General features: G+C 37.6%; 2 protein-coding genes across 2 annotated transcripts in view; both read right to left on the minus strand.

The window, feature by feature from the left end:
- Positions 1 to 3,402: 3,402 nt before the first annotated feature.
- On the minus strand, positions 3,403 to 10,402 carry LOC306874840 (mast cell protease 1A-like). The gene is made up of 5 exons (XM_079425119.1): positions 10,327 to 10,402; positions 9,941 to 10,097; positions 7,563 to 7,686; positions 7,151 to 7,378; positions 3,403 to 4,072 (listed from the first exon to the last, which is right to left on the minus strand). Exons 1-5 carry the CDS (start codon positions 10,379 to 10,381, stop codon positions 3,875 to 3,877), a joined length of 762 nt encoding a protein of 253 aa, XP_079281245.1. The 5' UTR covers positions 10,382 to 10,402; the 3' UTR covers positions 3,403 to 3,874.
- A 2,469-nt stretch (positions 10,403 to 12,871) lies between these two features.
- The window catches only part of LOC306874547 (trypsin-like), a 28,235-nt gene continuing 27,706 nt past the window's right edge, over positions 12,872 to 13,400 (minus strand). The window contains exon 4 of the mRNA XM_079424681.1: positions 12,872 to 13,326. Within this exon, the coding sequence (XP_079280807.1) occupies positions 13,126 to 13,326 (201 nt within the window). The 3' untranslated portion in view covers positions 12,872 to 13,125. The remainder of the gene's footprint in view (positions 13,327 to 13,400) is intronic.

Raw genomic sequence — 13,400 nt, forward strand, 5'->3', positions numbered from 1 at the left:
AGTAACTGTGTAGTTACTGATGCAGTAAGAATCTCTTTGCTAATTTTAATCACACATGTATGTGTGCTGCTGTTATCTGCAAGAGATTTGAGTTGAACTGATGCTATTAATGACTTTACATAAATCAGTAGGTTTTTCTTCACGTACTTAAGCAAAATAGTTCTCTATACCCTTATGCTCACTTTACTTAAACATTATAAATATTAGTTTATAAACAAATGCCAGTTGGACAATTTAAGTGCACTCGGTTTTTGCAAATAAAATGAGTTAACTGAAAAGGTTGTATATTAACATTGTATCAGTTAATGAAATATGGTTTTTCACTGTAAATTTAAACAGTTCTGTAAATCCTAAAATGTTGCTACCGTATTTTTCACTTTAAAATTCTGGCAACCACAGCTGCCGCTATTTTACCGTAAATTTAACCAATTTTTTTTTTACAGTGTAGACAGCAGTTACACTCAATGTGCAGCACAGAGATGTTGGGTGATTATCATCAGCTTTTGCTGTTACACAACTTTCACTTTGGTGATAGTATCAGAAAGTGCACAGTAGGGAAAGTCTTGATAATTTCATTATCTGTCATTTTTGCAACTTCTGGCACCTCGATTACTGTAATGGCACTTTTGCACTGTGTGGTACGACTCAGCTCGGCACGGCTCAGAACGGCACGACACGGCTCAGTTCGGCTCGTTTTGTGTTTCCACTGCAGGTTAGTACCGCTTTAGAGTGGGCGGGATTCTTCACGTGTCGTTATAGTTGCGCCGCCTCTACTGCCGTGACTCCTGAAAAACTTTTTAATTCTGCGTCGCTCCATCACGCTCTCGCTGGATCCACTCCTCGGCTATCAAAGAGAGCAACATCTGTACTTCCTCAACAGACAATGAAACAGCCATTTTTTGGTTGTTTAAAAAAGGTGCGCTCATTCAAAACAGTTGCGTTCGATCCTTCACTGTCTGTGCTGATTTAAATCTAGCGGGTCTGTTGTGTCTCGTGCTGAAAGTTCAATGACGCAGGCAGTGACGATTTTCTCCGGCCGATTAGTGATCAGCAGAGTATAAACGTCATGTTTTGGTAACGGTACGGTTCGCTTGGAACCTCGGCCGAGGTGGTACTAAAAAAAGTACCAGGTACCAGGTACTGTACCCAGTGGAAAACCCGCCAAAAGTGAGCTGTACTGAACCGTGCCTTGCCGTACTATGCAGTGGAAAAGCGCCATAATTTGTATAGTGGCCACTTTGTGGCATGGATTTAGCAAAGGGCTGGATTTTTTATTTTTTTTTGGTTGAAAGTCTGGTCTCTGTTGAGATGGTAGCATGATACAATTGCTGATGTCAATCAGCCCTTTCTCCACATCCCAAAGGGACTCTTCTCAGATCTGGAGACCGTGGAAGGTGTCGGAGTACACTGAACCTCTCGAGTGTGCGTGCATGTTTTTATGTACTGAATGTTCTCGGTGCTCAAGGCATTTCACAACTTAGTCAAGTGTTCTCATCTCTTGTGGTGGTACAGAATCTCTGACATTTAACCTCTTTGTATGACTTTTCAAAGCTGTTGGAGTCCTCCTTACAAAGGTGGAGATTACAGGTCAGTTTGCTTGAACTAACTGCTTGCAGGGCCGGCGCTCCGCACACGCACATCACGCACTGCGCGTAGGGCACCAAGTGCTTGGGGGGGGCACCAAAAAATCTGGGTCGTGAAAATATCATCACAATATAGGCTACTAGTATAAATAACAAATAAAATATTTCTTGCATGTTAATATACAAAAGCAATATAGGCCTAGACCAAATTAGTCGAGAAAAAGGTGAATCTCTGTGCCAGTCTCCCTCTGGTGCCCCCCCTTCCAGTGGTCTGTTCAATTATGCTTCAATCAATTTCAAATTTGGCCGACACCGACCTCAGACATGGCCTCGAAAAGGCACCAAGAGTCGGGGGCGGAAAAAAGAAAAAAGAAGAGACAGCGGGATGATGCTCGCGCGTCGCTTGCAGGTAAGACAATGTTTTAAATAAAAATGTTAGTTTTGTGCGTGTAGTATAGGGGCGTCGGCGCGTCCGCGTCGCTAGTAGTGCAAAAGATCCGGGGCTTTAGCCCTGCATGTTGAGTCTTTTATTTTAACGGGGTCCGGGGGTTTCTCCCCCGGGAAATTTTGAAACTTGGGCTGTTAAAGATGCAGTTTGTTTGAGAAGGAAAGGAAGGCCAATCGTTGGGGTCCTCATCGTCATATTTGAATGACAAATAAAGCTAATTTTCCCCCTAGGTAGGCTATACGTTACAGATGTGTGTGCATATAGCTATTAGTGCAGAACGTTCCCTATTGTAATTTCTTCGCTTCAATATAATGCCTATCTGCCTCTTGGTAAGGTGAACTTTAGAAAAACCCTGCAACTGAACGTGATGTAAATTTGCCAAATTAGACCGCTTAGATAAAGTTTTTTCGTTGTTGTTCTATGCGGTCATTTTCAAGAGGTTCGGCCAAGGGCGACATCTGTTGGTGAAACTGAAATTAGAAAAAAAAAACCCACAATCTCAGTGTTTGTATATTTTCATATTCACAGAGTTGTCAAATTATTAGGACTGGGAAAAGATTAATCTCGATTAATCGCATCCAAAATAAAAGTTTGTGTCTACATGATATATGTGCGTGTACTGTGTATAATTATTTTGTATATAGAAATTATATATACAAAATAATTATACAAAATTATATATACAAAATAATTATACAAATTATATAAATTATATATACAAAATAATTATACACAGTACACGCACATATATCATGTAGACACAAACTTTTATTTTGGATGTGATTAATCGCGATTAATCTTTTCCCAGCCCTAATAATTATGTACAGAATTATTATATTGTGCCTCATCAGACCTCTTTTAAAGGTAAAATAGAGTTTTGAATTTTAAATGTTCCAGTGACACATAGGCCTATATAAAAGACTAATGTGTGCAATATTTTTGTATGATGGTTGATGGTTCAATCAAAAATGCATTTCAGTAGAATCCCTGAATATTTTGTCTTGTATTTCTGAATGCAGGGTCAATGCTAAAATACATGCAAGGAGCAACTCAAGGCCAGGAGTATGTAGAAGTAAATTCTACTGTGCAGTTATGTATGGTTATTTGCAGTTTAAAATGTGCACTTTAAAATTCATACTTCATAAAATTCATACACTTATACTGTTATTTGTACTTTAAACTTTTTTTGCACTTTTAACTTTCTGTGTTTACATTGTTCTGTTCCAATTATTTATTTGCAGCAGTTATTTTGGAAGTAAAGAGAACCTAACTAAGAAATTCTGAATGGTAGTTATTTCTTTGGTGGTGGTGGGGGGGGCACCACCAAGCGTTTGTGCTTAGGGCACCCAAATGGCTAGCGCCGGCCCTGACTGCTTGACAATCATTAATTGTCTATTTTGTTTCAGATGCATGCTTTTTATTCTCAGTGTGTTCATTTATTAGCATTAGCATTTTTCTGATAAGACCTTTCTGATGTCTAGATTCAAATTTGATTTTGCTATATTTTGCTGAATGTGGTGATTCTGTAGAAAGGTGTTCATTTTAAAATCTTGTGAATTATATGAATTTTCTTTATGGTATTTTGTCCAGTACTTTGCATTGCATGTTTATTAGCATAGTTTTTTTCCAGGTTAGTTCTAGCAGTGATACAGTGCACTTTGTGGCCAGCTACTGCACAAATACTCAAGTAGATTTTAGACACAAAAAAATGAAATTCTTATTAGACTTGTGTGAAAGGGTGACAAATGAGCCTTTATTTTAAACTCGCACATTTAATGTCACAAATAATTGGTGTAAAAATAAAACCAAACATAAATGATAGAACTTGCATTGAACCAGACAATTAAATGAGTTTATCGAGCTTGCCCTTCCATGTTTCATATTGCTGCTGAGTAGGTGGTTTCATGTTGTCATGAATCCATGAATAGTAGTGGGAAATATGAGTATACCCTGTGAGGTGGTCTGCATTTGTGTGGTCTTTGGAAAATGACACAATTCCCTGTGCAACACCTCCACAAACAAGTGGACCCCCAGAGTCTCCCTGTAAATTATATAATTTGATTATTAGTATTTCACAATGACACCGATACACAGGGCCGGATTTACCTTTTATCGTGACATAGGCAAAACAAATTTTTGGGCCCCCCTTCCTTATTAATATATAATATTACCACCCCAGCAAACAAAAATATTTTGTAATCAGGGGAAACCGTGTTTTCTATTGCAATAAGCGATGTTCAGTTAATAAAGATCGAATGTAGTTCTTTCTTTGAGAACCGTTCCATTAATAGGCTTAAGTGGCCATATTACCACTTCGGGAGTCCATTATTTCTCTACTAATCTTAAGTCTAAATTAAATTTGAGTCACAACCACCTCAAGACATTGTTCAGATGATTTATTTCAAGACATCTGTCATGTTTCCGTCCTGATATCTCATGTGTGTTTAAGTAATTTCTTACGTTTCTCATCCCAAACCTTCTGTTGCAAATTCCAAAATGTAATTTTAGAGCTACAGAGACTTGCGCTATTGATATGCAGGCTAATGCAGTTATTAGAGAGAGAGAGAGAGAGAGAGAGAGCGCGAGAGAGAGAGACCCTAATAATTTCAGAGGCATTTGTGTGTGCAGTAATCTGGGGAAGTTATTTAGCAGTATTTTAAACAATAGAATAGTAAACTTCCGTAACGAACACAGTGTCCTGAGTCCTAGTCAGATTGGCTTTCTTCCTAATTATACAACTACTGACCACATTTACACCCTACACACCCTAATCAATAAACACGTAAAACAGACTAAACATGGATACATATTTGCATGCTTTGTCGATTTAAAAAAAGCATTTGATTCTATTTGGCACGACATATTATATTACAAACTTTTACAAAGTGGTATGGGGGTAAAGTTTGTGACATTATTAAATCAATGTATTCAAGCAACAAATGTGCAATACAAATTGGCAACAAACATACAGAATTCTTCACCCAGAAGAGAGGAGTACGGCAGGGCTGTAGCCTGAGTCCAACACTGTTCCAACATTTACATTAATGAACTAGCGGTGCAGTTGGAACAGTCTACAGCCCCTGGACTCACTCTACAAGACAAAAACATCAAGCTTTTGCTGTATGCAGATGATCTAGTGCTGCTGTCATCCACCCCACAGGGACTACGGCAACACCTAGACCTGCTGGAGAACTACTGCCAGAACTGGGCCCTGGCAGTAAACCTCAAAAAGACCAGCATTATGATCTTTCAGAAAAAGTCCAGATGTCAGGAACACAGATATCAGTTCAGTCTAGGTAGCACCGCCCTAGAACACACGATGCAGTACACTTACCTCGGCCTGATCATCACTGCATCGGGGAGTTTCAGTATGGCAGTGAATGCTCTCAAAGATAAAGCTCGAAGAGCTCTATACGCAATCAAGAAAAAATTCCAAAATGTTGAAATACCGCTTCCAATTTGGTGTAAAATCTTTGATAGTGTGATTCAGCCTATAGCGCTGTATGGAAGTGAGGTTTGGGGTCCACTCAGTGATCAGAGCTACACTAGATGGGACAGGCATCCAACAGAAGCCCTACACACAGAATTCTGCAAAATTATTCTAAAATTACAAAGGAGAACACCCAATAATGCATGTAGGGCAGAATTAGGCCGTTTCCCATTGATTATAAATATACAAAAAAGCTTAAATTCTGGATGCATCTAAAATCAAGTCCCACAGAATCGCTACATTTTAAAGCACTACAAACCCAAGAACTGAAACCCGAAAGAGTCCACTCAGTCAGCTGGTTCTGAGACTTACTAACCTGACTAACTCTACTAACACTAATCAGTCTCAGACCATCACTGCTTCTCACCCAAACATCAAAATAAATCAAATTATCAAACAATCTAAAAATATATATCTGGAACATTGGGATCAAGAAACCAAAACACAAAGTAAATTACCACTCTATCGAACTATAAAATTAAATTATGAATTAGAAGAATATCTCCAGAGTGTTAGAGACACAAAGCAGAGACAGATCCTGACCAAGTACAGGCTCAGTGAGCACAGACTAGCCATCGAGACCGGCAGACACAGAAAGAGCTGGTTACCCAGAGAGCAAAGAGTGTGTGCTCACTGTGAGACAGGAAAGATCGAGACAGAGACACACTTCCTACTTCACTGTTACCCATTTAAATCAATCAGAGACATATACATCAACAAATTCACAAACATCATAAAGAACTTTACAGCCATGACTGAAGAGGAACAAATAAAGATTATACTAGGAGAGGGACAGACAGCAGCACTGGCTGCGAGATATGTTTGGACGTGCCACAGCCTGAGAGACAGCAGGTGAATGTGGGTAATGTGTGTATTATGTCTGACCTCAGTGTGTTTCCCTACTGTCCACCACAGTTACCCTCAGCCTGTGTGTGTTTATATGTTAAACACTGTGGTATGAAATGTTCACACAAGTTCTTATTTGTTACACTGTTTATTTAAGTTTATATTATTATAATGTTTTTATTCTATTATTTTGATATTTTCATTGTTATTATATTTCTCAACATATATTTCAGGTTTTGGCAATATTGTATTTTTTACAGGCATGCCAATAAAGCAATATTGAATTTAATTGAATTGAATTGAGAGAGAGAGAGAGAGAGAGATTAAGCGCGTGAAAATACCTGCGCCTGTGCGTCTTGCCAGTGTTCAGCAGGAGCGTCTCTACTAACAGCGAATCTTTATGTCGAACTGCTTCAAGAACCTCGCTACTAAGAAATGTCGTGGCTTTTCAGCTGCGAAACTATTTTATTGATAAATTCGCAGGGCAGCACTGCCAACAAGTTTCTGTCCGCGTGTGTGGGTCTGAGAATGAAAATGGGAAGCGCAATTTCTGTAATAAAAAGGTGGAAAACATGGAAATAGTTTATAATTTTTACCCTGTTGGTTGTTATATTTGTCTTCTGGGGTTTTGGTTCTTTACTGTTGTAGATTGCCCATAGAATATATATCTCTCTTTGTGTTTGGGCCCCCTGGACAAGCGAGCATGCATAAATGGCTATGCATAAATCCGGCCCTGCTCATACACCATAGATAATAAATTGTGAGTGATGCATCTTGAAATACCTGTGCTGGTCCAGTTGATCCCTCAGTGCACAGAGTATCAGCCGTGCCACAGTTTTCAGAGTCTATCAGAGTCACGCTTGCTTCTTTGAGCACATTTGATGGAGACTCGTGATGGTATTTCTTCCAGCCCCAACCCATGACCATGCAGTCCTTTGAGATTGCTTCATTCTCAGGTTTTGGCAAATCGATAGTACTCACATTTTTGTTCAAAGTTGCTGGGGTTTTGAGCTGAAAGAGAAGATGCAGAGTTCTTGCTTTAGTTGATAACCACTACATTTCATTCAGTGTTTTTAAAGATATTAAAGATTTTAAGCTGAGCAAAAGTATATTTGGTAAATGTTAACAATTACCTATCACAAAAGAATGTTTTTTAGGCATGATACCAATGAAATTGTTCAGTCTTACGTATTACCTTTAGAAGCATGATGTCATGGCCTGGTCTCTTCATATTGAATCTTGGATGTGGAAAGGGCTCTACCTCTACACCGTCAGGTAAACAGTTGGTGTCATCAACCCCCATATAGACCATAAGATTACTTAAAAAAATAATAAAAAAAAAATTGATATCGTAGAGGCCAGAGTTACAAAATGATTAATATATATTTACAAGAAACTTTGGATATTAAATGTCACTAATCTAAAAAACACTTAATGTTCAGTAATATTATCTGTAGCCTATGTCTGCACTGCCAATGGATGAGAACAAAACTTGAACTGAATTAAACTGGATAAGATAGCTTCTTTATAGCTGAATCACATCTTGCCACCTCAACCTTTAAACTGTAACTAAAGCCCTATTCGGACAGAACTAGTTTTCTAAACTACGTTTGAGTTCGATTCTTATCACCTGACGTCTGCGATTTTCATGAACCAATTTCGTACAGGACTAACATCTCTGTGTTTATTACAGAGGAGGGAGGCTCTGTTTTGTACATCTGGGCGTTTCAGAGATCACTCACTCTGTATGCATAGATTGCCTATAGTCATTCGGATTGATTACCATTAGTATAACAATTTTACTACAAAAGCTAAATGGCTAGTATAATAAAACCATGTTAATGTGTGGTTACTTTTGTTTTACTTTGTTTTAGCTATTTATTTGTAGTAAACCCGTGTTTAATTTTCATAAAGGTGCATATTGTATGTAATTAAAACATGTAATTGAGTGCAGAAATGAACGTGAGTAATTTTACCTGACGCTGATATTACAGTAGCCAGTCTGAACAATTTATGTGATCTGGCTCTTGATTTTATTATTATTATTATTATATTATTTTTTTATACCAAACATGAGGTAATCCACGTTGGCCAAAACACATAAGGAAAAGCGTTGTGAAAAAAAAAATATCGGGCAATCACAGACATCGCATTCGGACGGTATTAGTTTTCTCAGAGGATCACCGAGTTTGCTGAAAAACAGTAGGTAATTTGCTCTGGAATTATTACAGAGGTTGTGTGAGAAAAACACAGATGTGGCAGATTCGGACGGGATTAAAATCAAGTAGGCTACAGCCCTATTCGGATGGTAATTGTTTCTCAGGGGGATGTAAGTGATTTTCACCATATACAGGGGGTAGTTGGTGATTTTAATGCCGTCTGAATACAGGATGTCTGTGTTTTTCTCTCACCATCCCCGTGAAAATCCCCGGCCGAATTATTTACCTACTGTTTTTTGACAAACACCAAGGTCGTGTGGTAATTGCCGTCCGAATCCACATCTCTGAGATTACGAGAAGAAATCGCTTCAAAATTCAGCGTTTAAACCCTTTTTGAACACTCCCGAACACCATACGGTAACTGTTGTACTTCGATGTAATTTGTAAAGAAAGTAAAATAATAATACTTCATAACCGCTCTAACACAGCAAGTGAGAGCAGAAAGAGAAGAAAAGCACGTAAACAGCAGTATGGCAGCAGCAGGTATGCAATACAATTTTAAAATGTGTATTATAAACGGATATCGTGTATAATTATATACAACTATAGCACGTATTTTCCTATTTTTAAACAGGAGATTTAAATAATCAAATAATAAATAGAATTATACATTATGAAATATGCTTGGAATAATAAGAATATATTTTACATAATAAGTATTTTTAAATACATTTCCCACAATAATAAAAATATATTTGTAAATAAAATTTATTTTATTTACAGCAGACAATCACGTGACTGCCCACGTGAGCAGCGTGTTCTCTGGTTCGCAGGATCACAGAACTCGCTCCTCCACTGTGAATAAATCTCCGTCTGAATCCATGAGTTTTATCACTGAGGTGATATGTAAATTTATTTTTACAGACGTCCATATGAGAAACAATTACCGTCCGACTCGGGCTTACGTCTGTGAAACACAAATTTCTCCCTTGTAAAACTAGTCCCGTCAGAATCGGGCTTAAGTTGAATCAACATTGACGTGATATTGCTGCCTTCTGTAGAGCTGCTTAGCTGAATTAAACTTGTTTCAAAATAAACTTTACACTGTAATTGATCTGAACTGCACCAACACTGAACTATGTCTTTTTAGAGCTGCTTGCAACAGAATTTGAAGTGTCTCCATAACCGAGTTTTCCATAATTTATTCTGCTATTTTCCTGTTTATACTATAAAACTGAAATTATCTGTATTGTATAAAGCACTACAGAAATGAAGGTCACTTGACTTGAAAGTAGGTGTTTTTTTCATACAGTTGCAGACAGTGAGTGCCTAAACTTAGTCAGTAGCCTATGTATACTCTAATTTCTTTCTGATTTTCAGATAAAAAATTCTAAAATATGATGATTTCATCTACCTTTGCATGCAGTGGGCAGCTGTCATCACATAATCCTCTCTTATTAAAAAACCACCACATGCTTGTTTTGTAAGCTTGTCACGAATGTAGACCATGTAGGGTCGACTGTGAGGAACGGAGACTTTACCACCAACAATGCCATCCTGCATGGAGAAACCTAAAAAAGAGTTTAGTATTCAATAGCATATTCTGGGACATATTCTGTAAAAAATGACTGCTGCCACGATTAGTTATCATAAATTAGTTAGATTTTTAGGTAACTTTAATTAATTTGGATATTTAAATTATCTTAACAAAATAAAAGGAAAATTTAAGAGAACTAATTGCAGCAACTTTTTTTTACAGTGATACTGTTGTAATTACTAAAGTAGAATGGATATGAATACCTGGGCTGCAGGAACGCAGCAGCAGCAGACAAGTGACATGCCAAAAGATGCTCATTGTAGACAGCTCAGTTACACTCAATGTGAATCACAGAGATGTTGGGCTCTGCTTTTATAGAGAGATTCAAGGAACCCACACCCAGAAGATAACAGCAGAAGCTGCAGCATGCTCTGCATCTAAATCAGTTTCACATTTAAAGGAAGAGTTGATCACAGGTCGGTGATTATCATCAGCTTTCGTTGTTTCACAACTAACACTTTATCAGACTTTGATATTAACAAGAATGTAATTATCTGTAATGTTTGCAGCTTCTGGTACCTTGACTACTATAATTCATGGCCATTTTTTTATGCATAGTCACCACTTGAGGTACAACTTACCAAACCCTATGTCCTGAGAACAACCTGATTTCTTTGTGGCATGGATTTAGTAAGGGGTTGGAAATATTTTTTTAGATATTCTGGTCTCTGTTGAGATGGTACAATTGTGGCAGATTTATGAGCTGCACATTCATGATGTGAATCTGACCTTCCTCCACATCCCAAAGGGACTCTTTTGAGATCTGGAGACTGAAAGTCGTCTGAGTACACTGAACCTGTGTGTGCGTGCATGTTTTTATGCACTAAATGTTCTTGGTGCTTCCTTGTTGCTCAAGACATTTCATGACTTATTCAATCAAGTGTCAAGTTAAAGACTCTCTGACATTTAACCTCTTTTTGCAACTTTTCAAGCTTTTTGGAGTCCTTACTAATGTGGAGATAACAGGTGTCAGTTGGGGATGGGGGCGTTTAAATGCTTGATTTTTGTTGTTATTGTTGTTGTTTTCTCCATCTTCCATAAAGTATAAAATACCATTTTATTTTTCAGACTGACTCTCTGGATGTGTTGCATTTGAAATCTAGAGGAGCAACCTGACCTTTGTGGTAAAATGACTACATTTTCATTGCAAAATTATCCATTTACTTGTGGATTCACATCAATGACTAATAGTTTGATGTGGGTAATGGCCAGATGTTCTGTTAGAAAAATATTTAGCAAATTGATTTCCTCAAGCAATGAGTGTTTGTGGTAAAGAGACCTTTTGTGTAGCTGCCGGAGTAGCATTAATTGGCTACTGTTTCAGATGCATGATTTTTATTCTTAATTTGTTACAACCCGAATTCCGGAAATGTTGGTATGTTTTTAAATTTGAATAAAATAAAAACTAAAAGAATTCCAAAACACATGAGCCAATATTTTATTCACAATAGAACATAGATAACATAACAAATGTTTAAACTGAGAAATTTTAAAATTTTATGCACAAAATAAATTCCTTTCGAATTTGATGCCTGCTACAGGTCTCAAAAAAGTTGGCATGGGGGCAACAAAGGGCTGAAAATGCAAGAAATTTTGAAAAGAGCTGGGAGAATATCTAGCAACTAATTAAGTTAATTGACATCTGGTCTGTAACATGATTAGCTATAAAAGCGATGGCTTAAAGAGGCAGAGTCTCTGAGAAGAAAATTGGGCAGAGGCTCTCCAATCTGTGAAAGAATGCATAAAAAGATTGTGGAATACTTTAAAAACAACGTTCCTAACGTAGAATTGCAAAACCTTTGCTAATCTCATCATCTACAGTCCATAACATCAAAAGATTCAGAAAAACTGGAGAAATATCTGTTTGTAAGGGATGAGGCCGAAGACCTTTGTTGGATGCCCGTGGTCTTCAGGCCCTCAGACGACACTGCATCACTCATCGCCATGATTCTGTAATTGACATTACTAAATGGGCCCAGGAATGCATCCAGAAACCACTGGCGGTAAACACAACCTGCCAGGCCATCTGCAGATGCCAACTAAAGCGCTATCATGCAAAAAGGAAGCCATATGTGAACATGGTCCAGAAGTGCCGTCATGTCCTGTGGGCCAAGGCTTATTTAAAATGGACTGTTTCAAAGTGGAAAAGTGTTCTATGGTCAGACGAGTCCAAATTTTACATTCTTGTTGGAAATTACGGTCGCCGTATCCTCCGGGCTAAAGAGGAGGGAGATTATCCAGCGTGTTATCAGCGTTCAGTTCAAAAGCCAGCATCTCTGATGGTATGGGGGTGCATAAGAAACTCATAACCTCGATGCCCAGACTTCTTTTAAACTGTTTTGAAAAGAAGAGATGCTACACCATGGTAAATATGCCCCTGTCCCAACTGTTTTGAGACCTGTAGCAGGCATCAAATTTGAAATGAGCTCATTTTGTGCAAAAAAAATGTAAATTTCTCAGTTTAAACATTTGTTATGTTGTCTATGTTCTATTATGAATAAATTTTGGCTCGTGTGATTTGAAATTCTTTTAGTTTTCATTTTATTCAAATTTTTAAAAAAACATGCCAACACTTCCAGAATTAGGGTTGTAATTTAATAGCATTAGCATCTTTCTGACATTATCTTTTTAACTAGATTCACATTTGACTGTACTATATTTAGAGAGTGGTGATGCTGTAGAAAGGTGTTCATTTTAAAATCTTGTGATCTTGTAAATTCAATACGTTTTCTTTACAGTACCTTGTCCAGTATTTTGCATTGCAAGTTTATTATCATATTATCATTATCATACTAGCAGTGATACAGTGCACTTTGTGGCCAGCTACTGCACAAATACTCAAGTAGATTTTAGACACAAAAAATTACACTCTCATTAGACTTGTGTGAAAGGGTTATACTTGAGTCTTTATTTTAAACCTTCACATTTAATGTCACTCATATTCTGAATGGAGTATAACTACAGCCAAATATAAATGATAGAACTTGCATTGAACCAGACAACTAAATGAGTTTATCCAGCTTGCCCTTCCATGTTTCATATTGCTGCTGAGTAGGTGGTTTCATGTTGTCATGAATCCATGAATAGTAGTGGGAAATATGAGTGTACACTGAAGTTTTGTAGTTTGTATTTGTCTTGTTTTTGAAAAATGACACAATTCCCTGTGCAACACCTCCACAAACAAGTGGACCCCCAGAGTCTCCCTGTAGATTATATCATTTGATTAGTATATCGCAACGACACTGATACACCATAAATAATTGTGAGAGGGTGCAAC

This window comes from Barbus barbus (assembly GCF_936440315.1).
Source record: "Barbus barbus genome assembly, chromosome: 9".
NCBI classification, from domain to species: Eukaryota; Metazoa; Chordata; class Actinopteri; order Cypriniformes; family Cyprinidae; genus Barbus; species Barbus barbus.

What these genes read in the sequence shown, in the direction of transcription:
- LOC306874840 (XM_079425119.1), bottom strand. Translation starts at nt 10,381, where the DNA reads ATGAGCATCTTTTGGCATGTCACTTGTCTGCTGCTGCTGCGTTCCTGC. An exon ending in GCTGCCCACTGCATGCAAAG is followed by an intron (nt 7,687 to 9,940) that starts GTAGATGAAATC and finishes TATTTTTTTAAG; the next exon opens with TAATCTTATGGTCTATATGG. An exon ending in GATCAACTGGACCAGCACAG is followed by an intron (nt 4,073 to 7,150) that starts GTATTTCAAGAT and finishes TATAATTTACAG; the next exon opens with GGAGACTCTGGGGGTCCACT.